Source organism: Chanodichthys erythropterus, chromosome 8, assembly GCF_024489055.1.
Source record: "Chanodichthys erythropterus isolate Z2021 chromosome 8, ASM2448905v1, whole genome shotgun sequence".
In the NCBI taxonomy this organism is placed as follows: Eukaryota; Metazoa; Chordata; class Actinopteri; order Cypriniformes; family Xenocyprididae; genus Chanodichthys; species Chanodichthys erythropterus.
Window position 1 is genome coordinate 2528231 of NC_090228.1, and position 16968 is coordinate 2545198.

The 16968-nt window shown below is 39.3% G+C and overlaps 1 protein-coding gene across 3 annotated transcripts in view; it reads right to left on the reverse strand.

Annotated features, from left to right (window-relative positions):
• Positions 1-16968, reverse strand: part of grm8a (glutamate receptor, metabotropic 8a) — a 225392-nt gene that overhangs the window by 130307 nt on the left and 78117 nt on the right. For all 3 annotated transcript variants that reach the window (XM_067391411.1, XM_067391413.1, XM_067391412.1), the window contains exon 2: positions 13164-13380. In XM_067391411.1, the coding sequence (XP_067247512.1) occupies positions 13164-13380 (217 nt within the window). The remainder of the gene's footprint in view (positions 1-13163; positions 13381-16968) is intronic.

Below are 16968 nucleotides of genomic sequence, written 5' to 3' on the forward strand. Positions count from 1 at the left end.
AGATAGATAGATAGATAGATAGATAGATAGATAGATAGATAGATAGATAGATAGATAGATAGATAGATAGATAGATAGATAGATAGATAGATAGATAGATAGATAGATAGATAGATAGATAGATAGATAGATAGATAGATGATAGATAGATAGATAGATAGATAGATAGATAGATAGATAGATAGATAGATAGATAGATAGATAGATAGATAGATAGATAGATAGATAGATAGATAGATAGATAGATAGATAGATAGATAGATAGATAGATTAAAAAAAGGGATGTAATATAGCTATTTGATCAGAAAATATTTAATTCAACAAGTAAAATGTGGTAAAAATGAGGTTTACCACATTGTTTTCCACTAAATTTAATCTTTTTCATATGCATATCAATCATTCAGTGTAAGAGCAAACAGTACAATTTCTTTAAGGTTTACAGACATTTCCTTCAAATGCAAAATACAGTAAAAATACCAGTGAAAAATCAATACATTATACAGTACATTGGGCCATAATTTTATTAGTATATGGATGAATGTAAAAAAATATATTCAAAATATGTGCATTCAAAAATAATGTACATTTAATACATTAAAAAATTCACTCAAAGAATTCAATGAACATTTTTGAGTGATGTCACAAACTACACTGTAAAAACAAAAAGGCAGCTGTGGTTGCCAGAACCGTAAAAAATACAGCAGCAACGTAAAAACGTTACGTAAAAAATGTTAAATTTACGGAAAAATAACGTATTTCATTAACTGATATAATGTTAATTTACCAACCTAATGAAGTACTAATATCTGTTTTGTACCTTTATAATACACTGACAGTCACCAAACACAGTGGTGATAAGAGTCACATGATGAATCAAAGTTAATCACAAGCTGAGAAGGACAACACTAACATATAGAAGGTGCACACAGTGTCATTCACACACACACTAAACACCATCATGGTTACATGCATGAAATTTAAAAAATGCAATAAACATTAATTTAACAACATTAGATGTAACATAAAACCCTAATGTACATAACTGATTAGAAAAAAAGGAGGAAAAACTAAGAAGAAACAGAGTTATTTCAACGAAAATATATCAAATGTGAAGTGTCACGCAGGGAATTGTGGGAATGTCAATTTACGGGGTTTTTTAAATGTACCGTTAGATCTATTACTGTTATTCACCGTATATAGTACGGAAACTTTCTGTAAACCAATTGACAGTTTTTCACCGCAGCATTTTTACAGTCTTTTACTGTTAAAATCACGGTAATTTTTTACAGTGTAATCATTGCATTTTGAAAAAATTCATTGAACTGTTTGAACGGATTTCGAATCCAATGACATTTTGGTCCTTAAGTTTAAATCTGAGACACTTGTGAATCATGGGGAATTGCAAAACGAACTAACAACACAGTCTTTAGGAAACTTAAAAGCACATTAAAGCATCACTGCATTCACCTCTTATACAAGGTTGCATCTTGAATCCTTGGGAGTTTTGTAAATTGTTTTTTGTCATTGATGTTGAACACTGTGAAATAAAAAGAGCAACTCCTGTTAACTGGCGACATATGTTGCGTCAGATTTCCTGTGGTTGAGTCTCTCACTTTTGAGAGCTGATAATGATGATGACAATCACGCTGTCAAAGATCTTGATAGCTGGAGATAACTTCTGAACATTTATGATTTACAGTAATATGTTCCTTAATTGTGCTTTAGTTGTTTAGTAAGAGAATTGTTAAAATACCTAATCCAAACCATGTCATGGTGAGTCATGTGATTGGAGGATATCGTACCATCTGATTCGTTCCAACTCTCTGATTGGCTGACTGCAAGTTTTAATCTTGTCTTCATTTGCATTTAAATAAGTTTTCTTCATTAGCATTGTTTTAGCCCTGATGAAAGCAAATGAAGAACAGATTTCTTCCAGCTTCATATTCTGATTCATTCATTTCTCCACTCCCAACATAGAAACCAAATTATGTGCTTGAAAATAAAATTATATGCACTGCAAAGTATATATATATATATATATTATATATATATATATATATATATATATATATATATATATATATATATTACAATATATTACAATTATCTAAACATTCTCAAATCAAGGCATTTACTCAAGGCAAAATTACTTAAGGCATTAGATCAAATGATCAAAATTAAGTGTCTTTATATACTTATACACTATATTTGAGACTATATAGACTTTAGATCCATCTATATGAGACAATAGTTTGAATTAATCTCTTTTCTTTGCATGACACATTGACATTACAGTACATAATGGCTCTTTCGACATTATCCAGAATATAAGCATTCATTTCATGTGTCATTAAATGGAAGAGAGACTCTTAGGAGCGAGTGAAAACATCACATCCTTTTGATTTTCAGTCCTTCACATAAAAATCTGTCTTCAGGCTTTCATAGACAACCAAGCTGTTCACACATTGGCGATAAAAAAAAGCAATTAATATACCCTGTTTAAAAATGCACTACATAACTTCTTTAGTTTTGCCTTTTAAGAAATTAATTCAACTTCTACAGATACAACTGCATGAAAAAGTGTCACCATCTATAATGCCAGAAACACTATATGGGTTGTGCTTTGCAGCTTGCACCATCGGTTCCCCTGTGGCATTCACAGGACATCACTTGGCAGCCGTCTGTGCAGGTCACAACCCCAAAATAACAGAAGCCTGTGTTTAATCTATAGACAGAGTTTGGTTTCCTTGGAATGCAATGTCTTCATTAGGCCATTTAAACAGAGCAGATGCGCTTTTCTCTGATGAATTCCTGTGGGAACGCTGCCCTGCCCTGGACCTCTGTGTTTTGGGAGCGTATAGTGTCTTCAGCGACAGGGTCATTAGAGCTAGCCTAGACACATATGGCTCAGGTGGTTACCGAGGATGGCCAGTTTACTTTAGATGTGAGCGAAGGAAACTGTGGTCGTACTGAGAGACATGTTGGACAAATTGAAAAGGGCGGTAAGATGGTATTGTGTCAATCTCAATCTGTTTAGTGGCCCATCCTTCAGTCCAGTCAGGTCCCAGCAGTTGTTGCCAGGTTTTCACAACAAAACCCACCCAATTGCTACACAAAACTAGCCCAAAAGCGTTTCAGAGGGGTCCCCCAGTAAAAATCAAATTCTGGGGTTAAAATCAGCATTTTTTGGCAGGGTTCCCCTGGTAAAATTCGAATTCCAGGGGCTAAATATCATTCTCCGGGGTCACTTCAACCCGCAGACATGAAAAACAACCCGCGGCAAGCCGGCAACAGTGTTAAAGTAGCCCAATTCTGCGGGAAAACCGCAAACTTGGCAACACTTCGCCCCTGACATGCACTGCAAAAAAATATTTTTTTATCTAAACAATGTTAAATCAAGATACATTTACTTGAGAATCAAAATGACTACATGCCTAAAACAACAAATATATGCAAATGCAGTCAGAAAAAAAAAATGTGTATTAAGTTTATTTTTCTGCCCCCATTGTCAAGTTTTTTGTTGTTGTTTTTTTTTTAAGTATAAAAAATCACTTAATTTTGATCGAAAACAAGACTTATCATTTACTAACTGCGTGAAAGCAACTCCAAAAAAATGAAACTGTAAGAAAAAGTTACTGAAATTTACTGTATAAGCAAATGTGCTGAACTAAACATTTTACTAAATAATTTGGAGTCTAAAATTGCTAGAAAATCAAAGCCATATGTATAACCAAGTTGATATCACAAAAATTTAGCCTGCCAAAATGATTTAAAGTACCGTTTTTGTGGTAACGCATTTTCAAAATGGGTGAATTTTGAGTGTTTATGATTATTATTAAAATATGTGACTGGAAAAAAAGGCATTAAATTGCTAACTGTCCCGTTTCCTTATATTTAGATATTTGTACTGTAAAACAAGATACTGAGTGAGAAAGTCCTTTTTTGCAGTGCAGGTCTGGGACCTGAAGAGCTGAAGCCCAGCTGCTGAAATGACCATTTCACATAGCTTTTCTGGAACTACAGGGAAATCCCATGACAGACATAAATGCAATTATCTATAGCCCATTGGCATGGTAATTAAGGCTAATGTCTATTAGCATCTATTGCTACTTGCTCCTCAGAGAACTGTGCTCACTAACCTCGTCCTGGCAGCTGTCTCGATGCTTATTAATAGGAATTTACACACGTAAAAGACTTTTAAGAATCTTAGATGCTCTGAAATGATAAACCGTCGCCTACCTGGACAAAGAAACACAATATGGAGCTATTAGCATGTAGACAAAAATAGGCAACGTTTATGTATAAGCAGACAGACTGTGACAACAAAATGCAAATTGATATTGCGTTGCTTCCTGCACACTGCGCTGCACTTTCAATGTGAAATTAAACCTAAAAGCACATTAAATGAACGTGGCAACATTTTATTGCAATGTGTATCTCAGCAGTTTGCATTTGAAAATAATGTAATACCTACACTAAACCTAACATATAAGCAACCGTGAAATAAAGATGCATTTACTGTACCATGCCATTTTAGCTTGCTTCTACAAATCTTCATGACTCGTGTTTCACGTCACTCCACATTGCAGGTGCAAAACTGTACCAGGTGAGCTACTGATCAAGTTTACTACATCTGAAAAGCCATGCATCAAAATGTATTAGTTTACACATCATGAACTATGGTAATGCGTTGTGATGTACTCGCTACATCATAAGAAGAATGGTATCTATGCTAATATTAGTCTCTCTCTGTTTATCCCGAGGTTTGCTGCATAGATCCACGGACACAACAAATTGTTCTGTATTATGAGGAACAGACAAGTAATCTGGCAAATATCACTTCTTTAAAAAGACCAAACTTCTGCACACATTCACACTCAAACATGCAAACCTATAGACTAAACACGTAAATGATCGGCAAGGCATGTCCTGATATTGCTGAGTTAGATTTTGTTGATCCTGGAACAACATTCTAGTCTGAAAATTTAGTCATAACCCTGTTCCTACCCCTAAACCTAACCCTACCCATAAGTTATCCCAAAAATCAGAGGGAAATGATAGATGAATAACACTGATGTAGAAGCACCAATTCATGATTTTAAGCCTAAACTTGAAACTGTTAACTTGTCCCTCAAATCTGATTTGAATGTTGTTTCAGGATCAACAAAAATGTTGACCCAGGAACATGCTTAATTCAGCAATTTCAGGTTATGCAATCAGCAAGAATGCATTAAGGGTATTCAATAGGAAAGGTCATTTAAGCGGCCCCAAAAGTAATAATTAAAAGTAATCATTTTTACAATGGAAGTTGTAAAAAGATTCAAAAAGAATTTTCCTCTTGTCACTGTGAAGCTGCTTTGAAACAATATGTATTGTGAAAAGCGCTTTATAAATGACTTTTGCAGTCATAACATAGTATTTGTTACGAATGGGAGACTCAGGCAGGGGATCCAAATGCAGCGTTTTATTAGAAGTGAGCGTGGTCGTACAGGCAGGGTCAAACAGGAACAAACAGGAGCAATAAGGAACAGGCAGAGTCGTAGTCAGGGTACAGGCAAGGATCAAGGCAGGCAGCAATGGGTCGTAAAACAGGAATCAGGCAAGATCAATCACAGATGGACAAACAGGATACAAGGTAATGCTCAGAATTGTAACACGAGTGAAAACAAGACTTCGCGGTGAGGTGGTGTGAGTGAAAGTCCTTTATAGTCCTGTTAACAAGCTGCAGCTGGGTGTGGTGATTAGTGAGGAGTGTGTGCATGGCTGTATGTGGCGACAGGTGATTGGTGTGGAGTGAACATGTGACTGACAGAGAGAATTGTGGGAAGCGTAGTCCGGGGAGTGACAGGAACAGACGGTGATCGTTACATAATGTCCCCCTCCCGGAAGGCGCGTCCTCGCGCCGTAGATGGCACAACTGGGGAGGGGGGGTGGGTGCCCTGGATACCTACAGGCAGGAGATACTGGATGTGCAGGGGGGTATGGAGGTCTCCAGGGCAGGTCCAGGAACTCAAGCAGCCACGGCGGGTCAGGAGCCTCGGGAAGCCACGGCGGGTCAGGCGGCCACGGCGGGTCAGGCGGCTCGGGCGGCCACGGCAGGTCAGGCGGCAACGGCAGGTCAGGCGGCTCGGCGGCCACGGCAGGTCAGGTGGCTCAGGCGGCCAGGGCAGGTCAGGTGGTTCAGATAACCATAGCAGGTCAGGTGGCTTGGGCAGCAGGATAGAGTCCGAAGATGACCACGGCCGGTCGGAGTCCATAAATGTCCATAGTGAGCCCCAGTCCATGGGTGGCCATGACGGTACAAAGGCCGATGACGGCAGTGGCCGGGCAGGGTCCCCACCCACAAGCTCCCCACCCCTAGGTATACTGCCCCCCCCAAAAAAGTTCTTAGGGAAATCAACGGGAGTCGTGGCGGGTTCGTGGACAAGGAGCTTGGGTGGCGCCGACAGCAGGGCAGAGGCTAGCGAAGGGTGCTCCGTGGCCTTATCGGGGAGAGCGGGCAGCTCGGTGACGACCTCCGTAGCCATATCAGGGAGAGCGGGCAGCTCGGTGATGGTCTCCGTGGCCGTATCAGGAAGAGCGGGCAGCTCTGGGACAGCAGCGAGCTCGGACTGCTCTGGGGCGGCAGCGGGCTCGAGCTGCTCAGGGACGGCAGCGGGCTGGTAGACTGGTCCAGAGTCAAAAACGCCTGAATGCCTCCTCCAGGCACGCAAGACCGCCAAAACATAAAAAGTGAAGACAGCCCTCTTGGCCATCACAGGACTGACAGGGAGAGCAGGCTCTGGAGCAGACTCACTGGCTGGAATGGATTCTGGAGAATATTCACTGGCTGAAGCAGGCTCTGAATTTACAGACACCGAAGGGGCGGCCATCTTGCCCGTGGGCACTGGCAAAGCAGCCATTTTATCCATCGCGTACAGGGCGCTTAAGTCCATAGCAACCGGCGAGCTTGAGAGCGTTGCAACCGGCGAGCTTGAGAGCGTTGCAACCGGCGAGCTTGAGAGCGTTGCAACCGGCGAGCTTGAGAGCGTTGCAACCGGCGAGCTTGAGAGCGTTGCAACCGGCGAGCTTGAGAGCGTTGCAACCGGGGAACTTGCGTGCGTTGCAACCGGGGAACTTGCGTGCGATGCAACCGACGAACTTGAGTGCGAAGCGGCCACCGGGCTTGAGTGCGAAGCGGCCACCGGGCTTGAGGGGGAAGCGGCCACCGGGCTTGAGAGCGTAGCGGCCGGCGGGCTTGAGTGCGAAGCGTTCGGCAGATGCTTCGGAATGCCAGCCGCTCGAGCTGAAGTCAGTGGAGGATCAGCCACACTGGAACGTAGTCCTCTCCGCTCCCTGACTGATCTGGAGGCAACGTGACATTGTGCTGGGTGATCAACAAAGGCGTGACGTTGCTCTGGGCAATCAGCGGCGACGTGACTCGTGGTAGAGACCGCCATTTTGTGTGTGTTCTCGGGTTTGGCAGCCATTACGGGATTCACCGTTGTGTCGGAATCCTCAGCGACTCCCACAGTGAAAGTCGAACCAGCTGCAAGCAAGGCAAAGTCCAGGAATTCTATGAACGATCCGCGGGGACCATTGGTGAGTAAATAGTCCTTAAGTGGTTCGTTTAATCCATAAGTGAAAAAAGTCAATGAGGGCACAGTCAGGTAGATCAGATAGGTGAGCAATATCCAGAAACTTCTGAATATGTGCCTCCAGGGTACAGTTACCTTGACGAAGGCTGACCAGACATATTGCTGGGTCCATGTTGAGGCTGGACACACTCGTAGAAGCTGCTGGATCGTAGTTGGCGAAGTCTTCTGTTACGAATGGGAGACTCAGGCAGGGGATCCAAATGCAGCGTTTTATTAGAAGTGAGCGTGGTCGTACAGGCAGGGTCAAACAGGAACAAACAGGAGCAATAAGGAACAGGCAGAGTCGTAGTCAGGGTACAGGCAAGGATCAAGGCAGGCAGCAATGGGTCGTAAAACAGGAATCAGGCAAGATCAATCACAGATGGACAAACAGGATACAAGGTAATGCTCAGAATTGTAACACGAGTGAAAACAAGACTTCGCGGTGAGGTGGTGTGAGTGAAAATCCTTTATAGTCCTGTTAACAAGCTGCAGCTGGGTGTGGTGATTAGTGAGGAGTGTGTGCATGGCTGTATGTGGCGACAGGTGATTGGTGTGGAGTGAACATGTGACTGACAGAGAGAATTGTGGGAAGCGTAGTCCGGGGAGTGACAGGAACAGACGGTGATCGTTACAGTATTGCGCAAGAAACCATTTAGAAATAAGTCTTTATTAATCAATAATCTGCCCCATAATAATAATTTGTGTGAAAAGGAATAAAAGTTAGAAACTGCAGTGTTTTATATGTATAGGTACGTTTTTGGAATTTTGCAATAAATATATGTAGAGGAACGTTTTTCCAATACGCCTTAATTGGAATTCCAAAGGAATGTTAGGAGAAACAGTTGATGCATTAATGGAACACACAAAATAAACCATGAGCAACACATTTATTATTTATTTTACCCTCTGGGGAAATAAAATGGTGTTAGTGTGATGGAAAACTGTACACGGTATGTAGCCACAGATAATTAGTAAGTCCATATAGCGAGAGTTATCTTCACAAGAGCGAATGCAGGGTACTTCACCTAATTATGGATACCTCACAACAGCCACACATAAAACACGTTAATCCAGCTTAGTTCTTGCCAAACCATGAGACAGTTAGAACCACAATACCCATCTAGTTCATCTGTGCTGCTTTGTAGGCAAATCCAGTCATTACGTCGCTACACTAATCACAACAGACATTTTTTGCCCCTCAAAATTGGGCTGAAAACATTAAGGCTATTTGTTTTAAACTAATCTAGTTGGTCTGTCATGTTAGATGGCAAGGTTCAAAACCCCTATAAACCCATTATGAGTTTTGATGAGCAAACCACTGTTTTTTCAGCACTACAGCTTAATGCATCAAGCATACACACCACACACTAGGTCATGACATCTGTTCACTCTCAGACAGCGAATACAACCGTGCACAAGATAAAAAACGGTCCTTAATTAAACTCAAAGTTGAGTTGTGGAATAAACTGGGGTTAATGTTTATAGCCCCAAAAGGGCAACTGCTATCTGATGCACGGTGATATCCTGAAGTAGTGACAAGCAACAAGAAAGATCTCAATTGTCTTGGCCATTAGCGGAAACTACAATGAGGGCATCATTGTTGCAAAGCTATTGACTTTTCATTCGCTTGTTGTATGACATTCATTTAGCGGCTAATTGCATGCTTGTTCAATTCTTTTCTCTCCGTTGTAATCCACTGCTCACGTTACAGCTGGGAGAATTGAACCTGAGGTTTGGGAAATGAAACGCATGAAAAATAAAACTCCTTCACAATCTCAACAAGACAACAGCAAACAAAGGCAAGGATAACTCGTATAATTTGTCTCACAGTATAAATCAGTACACCTACTACAGTAAAAAAAACATGGTTAATTTTGTAGTTACTTTGATTTTACAACAAAAAAAAAACAGTTAAATCATGGCTACTATAGTCAAACCATGGATAGTTTTTGTAAGTATTATTGTTTTACTGCAAATGCTATAGTAGAATTATGGTTATTTTTTGGTTTTACTACAAAAAACATAGTTAAACCATGGTTACTGTAGTAAAACCATGGTTAATATTTGTAATTACTATGGGTTTACTACAAATGTGATAGTAAAATTATGGTTAATCTTGTAGTTACTTTGGTTTTACTACAAAAAAACTGTTAAATCATGGCTACCATGGTTAGTTTTTGTAAATACTATTGTTTTACCTCAAATGCTGTCATAAAACCATGGTTATCTTTGTAGTTACTTTGATTTTACTACAAAACCATTGTTAAACCTTGTTTACTATAGTAAAACCATGGTTAATCTTGTAGTTAATTTGGTTTTACTACAAAAAAACATTGTTAAACCTTGGTTACTATAGTAAAACCATGGTTAATCTTGTAGTTAATTTGGTTTTACTACAAAAAAAAATTGTTAAACCTTGGTTACTATAGTAAAACCATGGTTAATCTTGTAGTTACTTTGGTTTTACTACAAAAAAACATTTAATTTTTGTAATTACTGTGGTTTTACTGAAAATGCTATAGTAAAACCAATTTTGTAGTTATTATGGTTATACTGCAAATGCGCAAGGGTTTTAATTGTTTATATATGCTGCAAATATCAACCATTTGAATGTCAACACTGCCTTCTGGCAGCTAAACATCATCTAACTCCATGTATGAGGGGGGACTGTGGCTTGACTGTGGTCAACTGCTTTAAATTATGAGCAGCAAGTAGCTTGAGCAGATACAGTTCTGTGAAACACTACATGTGATGGTAAACACTGGAGTCCGGAGGATGCTAAAGTGGATGTTACTACACAAATGTGTGCCATCGCTCATGAATTTTTAATGCACAATTAAACAGTGTGATTAGTACAGCTGTGTGATATTTGCATTTGCGGAGCAGCAGGGTCTCTGGTAATAGCTATAATTCTATCATGTAGGGTGAAGAAGGGGGGAGAATAATAGCATAGAATGTGTTTACCAGAGGAGGGACTGTGTGTTAAAGCCTGTCATTATACTTTCAGTCCATCCGTGTCCTCCTCTTACCCATATTCCCTGCTTATCTTCAGCTGTGGGTCTTTATTGATAGTCCAGGACACTTGATAGTGGTCAGCAGTATCATTCCTGTAGAGGATTTGACTAGACAGTGTCCATTTTACACTCTCCCATCCAATTTGCATGCCTTCTTAGGCAGTGTTTGTCCTTCTCGGGCTATTAAAGAGCCCATATTTATAATTTTATTTTTGGGATCTGTTGGAATACTTTTAAATGTACATACTGTAAATTTCTAAATATCTCTTTTCACCCTCTGCCTGAAACATTCTTTTTTTAGTTCCTGTCTCTTTAAACCCCGCCTTTCCGAAAAGCTCAGTCTGCTATGATTGGTCAGCCGGACCAGTCCATTGTGATTGGTCAACCGATTGGAGTGTGTGTCGGGAAATGTGTCGCCCCTTCCCTTAATTGGGTTTCAGCACCCAAGGCTTCATGAGCAGCTTCAAACTGTATTATATCTATGGTAACAACTCCGTCAGTATTGAAAGTCAATACAATGTTTTTTACCCTCGCGGTGAAAAAAACCTTCTTGACATCACTTGCTTAAATGGTTTTTGGGGGGCATTATGCAAATGTGTAACATGATGATGTAGCTAAGTCACGGAAATAACGCCAAGACTACAAACGAGGCGTTTCAAGTGATTTCTGTTGGAGAGATGAAAACGCCTCCCTTTGGTGTGGATATTGTGCTTTTTAAGTCTGCAGATTGGTCACATGCATAAAAAGCTATATTACATGCAAAAGGATTGGTAAAACAAGAAAAGCATGATAGGTGCCCAACAAAAGTTAGGTACTGAATGCCAATTAGAAGCAGACTACTGCTATCTGGCATACTTTATGGCCCTGAAAACCTGAATAGATCTTTAATATGCAGAACATGAACTTGATTGCATGGCGTGTCTGGAAATGTGCCCAGTTGTAACTCCATCATTTCATGAATTAATGCTGCCATGATCAATTGAAAATATGCCCAAACATCTCATCTGTTTACCACCTGCAGAAATGCAACATTAAATCCATAAAGCGCTAATATATAACAAGCCTTATTCGCATAGAAATTAGATGTGTTTGTACTGATAAGAATTACAATTACCCTAAATACGACAAAGTGTAGTTACCCTACATGCATCAGATTTTCTAAATGCATTAACAGGAAAGAGACAGTTGATTTGTACAGCATTAGATCATTCCCACCAACGCAATAATTGATTTACTCGCATTTTGCGTACGGGGGGGCTGGGTGTGCTAATTCTGTGCGTAACCTCAGATAAAATCCTGCAGGCGGCCCTGGTCTACATCACCTTTGCCTTCTGTGAGCAATGTCAACATCCACTGACCGAACAGAAAACAGCTAAACACTCGACTGAGAGCACTCCTGGTCCCAAACACCATCAAAATCAAGAACATTTTGGTCAAAGAGCAGAGAGTCACCAGGGTACCCAGTACATCAGAAACACTACAGTATGTAACCAACATAATCCCAGTTTATCCTTAGTTTAACAACTAAGAATTAATTAAATGGATTCGACTTCTGTGCACGTTGAGCAGATAAGAATGTGCAAGATAAGAATAATAATATGCTTTCCCTGCCTAGGCTAACTGAAATACACTACATGAAAACCCAATTTATCATTCATTTGCCAACTTTGTAGAGGAAAATCATACACTTGCCAGCTAAGTATCAAACACTATTAGACCTCAAGTCGTTCCAAACACAACAAACTCATGCAAAAACACTCACCTCATTGCTAGGAGACGCGTGACAAAAACGGAAACAAAAATCGACTCAAAATATCAAACATGTTTGTTATCCTCCGACTGAATGGAATCATTAGCTGCTTTTTCACCGTTGGGCCGAACGGTAATTAATGGTTCAAGTTGTATTTCCACTTAAGCCTGGTATGGCACAGCATGATTACAAACCATTCTCAGCTCCGTAACAGTTAAGCAACAAGAACAGCTTTGCCGGACGGTGGAAAAGCAATTTTCTGTGAAATCTGTCAGCTCCAACTCCTGAAAACCTGCAGACTGGCTCTGACTTTTGGCAACTATCGCCACTCTTCCAAAGTGCAAATATACAATAAACTAATTTTTCGTTCTTCACTTAGGGTTAAAACAAAGTTCGAAACAGCACATAAAGCAGCTCTCCTGAATGACCTTGACAAACAGAACAGATACAATGAACCAGAAAAGATTTCCACAGAAAAGAAGGCGGAGCCACAGAACCACACCCACCCACGTAATCACCACAGACAGTTTAAAGTTCTTTTCCAGAAAGTTTGCTTTGGTGATCTATTTCGAACTCCTGAAACAAACTCCATCTTTTTGATGTGATTTTGTTCGAAATAACATCACACCCGTTTGTTTTTTCATCTCGCTTTAAGTATACAGAGCCCCAGCACACACTACAAGCATGAAAGGAAGACTAGCTTGTTTCTTGAAGCATGCACTTGGTTTAAATTCATCAATGCATAAAGCCAATCTAGGCAATCAGGAAAAACCATCTTACCCATGTCTCGAGAGATCTGCACGAACGCTTCCACGCCACTTTCCCCATAGTTCCCTTCCGAGGCCAGTGTGGAAACGTAGTTCCAGCCCATCGCCGTGACAATATCCAGCATGGCCTGGGCCTGGTAGGAATCCGGTGGAACGACACGGGAAAAAAAGTCATAACGAGTGTTGTCGCTCAGCTCCGGAGCTGTGGATGCATAGCTGATCTGAGGAATCTGCAGAGAAATAAAGAAAGAGAACTTTTAGAGAGACGGTTCTCTGCTATCACAGAGGAAAAAAGAGTGATGAGTTTCCAGATGTAGAGGCCTGCAATGTTAGCTGCCTTCTGAGATACCTCATTTTGGCCAAATTACATGCAAATTTCTCCTACATACAAAAAGCCAATCCTTGAATGCGTTGCAAGAAATCCAACATGACAGTCAATTTCATTCAGTCTTTAAAAAAGAGCTATTTCACCCAACATATGCTATTTTGTTTGCGCCTATAAGTATTGCATTAGCTTAGCAACATGGGCCAACCATTATTATTGCTAATTAAAAAAAAAATTTAAAAAAAACTTTTTACAGAGCCCTCGCATGACATGCAAAACAAAAATATATACATAGATGGCCACAAATTAAGAATTTGTAGGGCTGGGCGATATATCGCATGCGATTGTAACGTGCATTTCGTCAGTAAAGCCGGTTCCCTGATTACCGCTAAATCGCCAACACCTGCTTTCAAATGGAGCGTTCATTATCGCAGATGAATCACCGTCGATAATGAACGCGATATTGCGTTGCTTGTCAGTGAACTACAGCTCTGTCTATTAAATGGCACTCCATTTGAAAGCAGGTGATGGCGATTTAGCGGTAATCAGGGAACCGGCTTTACTGACGAAATGCGCATGACAATCGCATGCGATATATCGCCCAGCCCTAAATCATGGCCATGTTGTACTAATATTGTGCACAATTCAGTAAAACGAGGGAACTATTTATTATATTGTGTGCGTGATTTAGTAAAATGAGGGAACGATTTATTATATTGTGTATGTTACACGCGTTTTGTGAATGCCCCGGCCCAGAGTCCTCAAATAATCATTTGAATTAACATTGTTATATTACTTGTCTTAAAATCAATAATCTATTTGGAACACTTTAGCTGTTGTCCATCTATTATGTTATGTGTCCCTCCTGACTCCTAGACATTTACATCAGGGACCGTAACATAATTGGGGGCTTGTCCGGGATTTGAACCCGGGACCTCCCGCACCCAAAGCAAGATCATACCCCTAGATTTATTATATCATGCGCATGATTTAGTAAAACTAGGGAATGATTTATTATATCTTGTGCACGATTTAGTAAGACAAGGGAACAAATTATTATATTGTGCACACATTTTTGCAAAACAAGGGAACAAATTATATAGTGCACATGATTTACTTAAAACGAGGGAATGAATTATTAAAACATGCTGACGTATTAGTAAGTTGTGGGAATGATTTGTTAATTCTTGGCCACAATATACTTTCCCCCCCCCCTGCATGTCATGTGCGGGGCTGCATAATTGTTACTTGAAAAAAGTTTAAAAACGTATTTTATTTCAGCTAGGCAACATTTCTTCAAGTTCATTTAGTTGTAGTTAAAGTACTAAAATAAATAAAACTACATAAACTAAACTTTTAAATAAAAACTAATAAAGCATATAGGGTCCCACTTTATATTAAGTGGCCTTAACTGCTATGTACTTGCATCAAAAAATAAGTACAGTGTACTTACTGGGTTTATATTGAATTGCAAAACACAGGCGAATACGGGTAAGGTTAGGGACAGGTTTGGTGGTATGGGTAGGTTTAAGGGTAGGCTAAGGTGTAAGGGATGGGTCAGCAGTGTAATAATAAATGTAATTACAGAAATTAATTACAGATGTAATTACATGCCGGTGTTTTTAAAATATAAGTACAATGTAAAAACATGGCTGTACACAATAAGTGCATTGTATCAAATGATTAATTTAAATGTAAGTACATAGTAGTTAAGGCCACTTAATATAAAGTGGGACCGCATATAGATATAAAAAATAATAAAAATGAAAAAAATTACGAAATTTAGTTAAAATAAACAGAAAATATAAACTCTACTCAAAAACTAGGTTTTGTGAGTACAGTGAATTCAGGCTAAATATCTCTGTTTGAGACTGAGTAATAGACCGAGGAGTAGGCAGGTTTGCCGCTGAGAATCGTGGGTAATGGAGTCAGGGCAGCTGGAGGTTTGACTGACAGATTCATTGTCTAGAGAAAGAGGACAGGATGATGTTAAAGAAGCTCACAGCAGAATTATTATGTTTTGAGATGCAGCTCACGTCAAGCTGCACAAACAGTGTTAAATCCAAACATCCCCAATGGCGCGACAGCACACAATCACCTGTGCGTTCACCATTTGAAGCTATAAATAAGAAAAGATTTAGCCACAAAGTGCTTGAGGAACATTGCTGTATGTGTGCGGATAGCTTTGTCAAGCAGATTCATGAGTAATGATGCTGAACAATGTTGCGACATTGAAAAATATGTCAAATTTACACCGTCCCCAGCAGTGAGGAGTGAAAATTGAAATCTGACACTGTAAGACTGATAATCAAGAGTTTTTGATAAACGTGCAACAAGCATACCAGTCGAGCTAAAAAAAGATAGCTTCAATGCCCTCAGCGCCTTACGCATAAACTATGCTGCTAATAAGATGTCGAGTGAACTTTTACGGGTTCACTCGTCTGAAAAGGTTAACCATAATGCAATGCAAACTTTCATTAAATATACCAGTAGCTGCTCATGAATATTTCATTAGAAAAGGCTACACAAATAAGACAATACCCAAGAGGCCAAGATACATAAAAACGGGAAGATAACTCCTCTTCTTATTGTATATCATTTTTAAAATGAACAAATATTGCTCTCTGAGAGAAAAGTAGCATATTGGGAATATGAAGTAATGATCTCATTTCAAAGAATCATTGGTATCATGGTAACATGGTATCTTGAGCACCATAATTGAGGGAGAATTAATTTTAATTGTAAAACTACTATAGGTCAAGTTAAATTACAAAATAAGTAAATAAAAATAATTAAAAATAAATACATGAAAAAATAAAAAATACAATAAAATGAATAAGTACTGAGCTCCTCAGATTAAAAATTAAATAAAAAACGTTTTTTTCCCCCCAAAAATTAAATACTTTTTAAACTGTCTGTTTCACCAGCATACTAGACAACTAATTTATAACACGGAAAAGGGACACTTGCCTATGCAAAATAATATATGGGTCAATTTAATCACTATATAGCATCAATATTGCAAAAAATTCTTAAAACCCGAAGAGAGATTCATCTGGCCCTCTGCTTTCTGGCAGTTTATGTCAAAATTTTCCATAATTACACATCTAATATAATAATATGAGAGTGCAACCAATTCAAACCCATTCTCTGAGAACAGAAAAGGCATAAAATTGATTGCTTTTTTACGATCAATAAACTCTTAATCCTTAACAATCCCATTTTTCTACATTTCCTCAAGCTATTGCTGCATTTATTTTACCAAACATATTGAAAAAAAACAAAACAAAACTTAGTTTACCTGTAAACTCAAGCCTCCAATGCATTTCAGAAGAGGTGTAAAACATGCCAAAAGTAGTTTTAAAGCTCACTGAATAAAGACTTAAATATTGAGCAGGATATTGAGCGGTCGTAGTTTATGATACCGGTGGATAAAAACACTACTATAAAGATCTCAGAATGAAATGTTCTGGCCAAGAGTTTTAAAGAAACC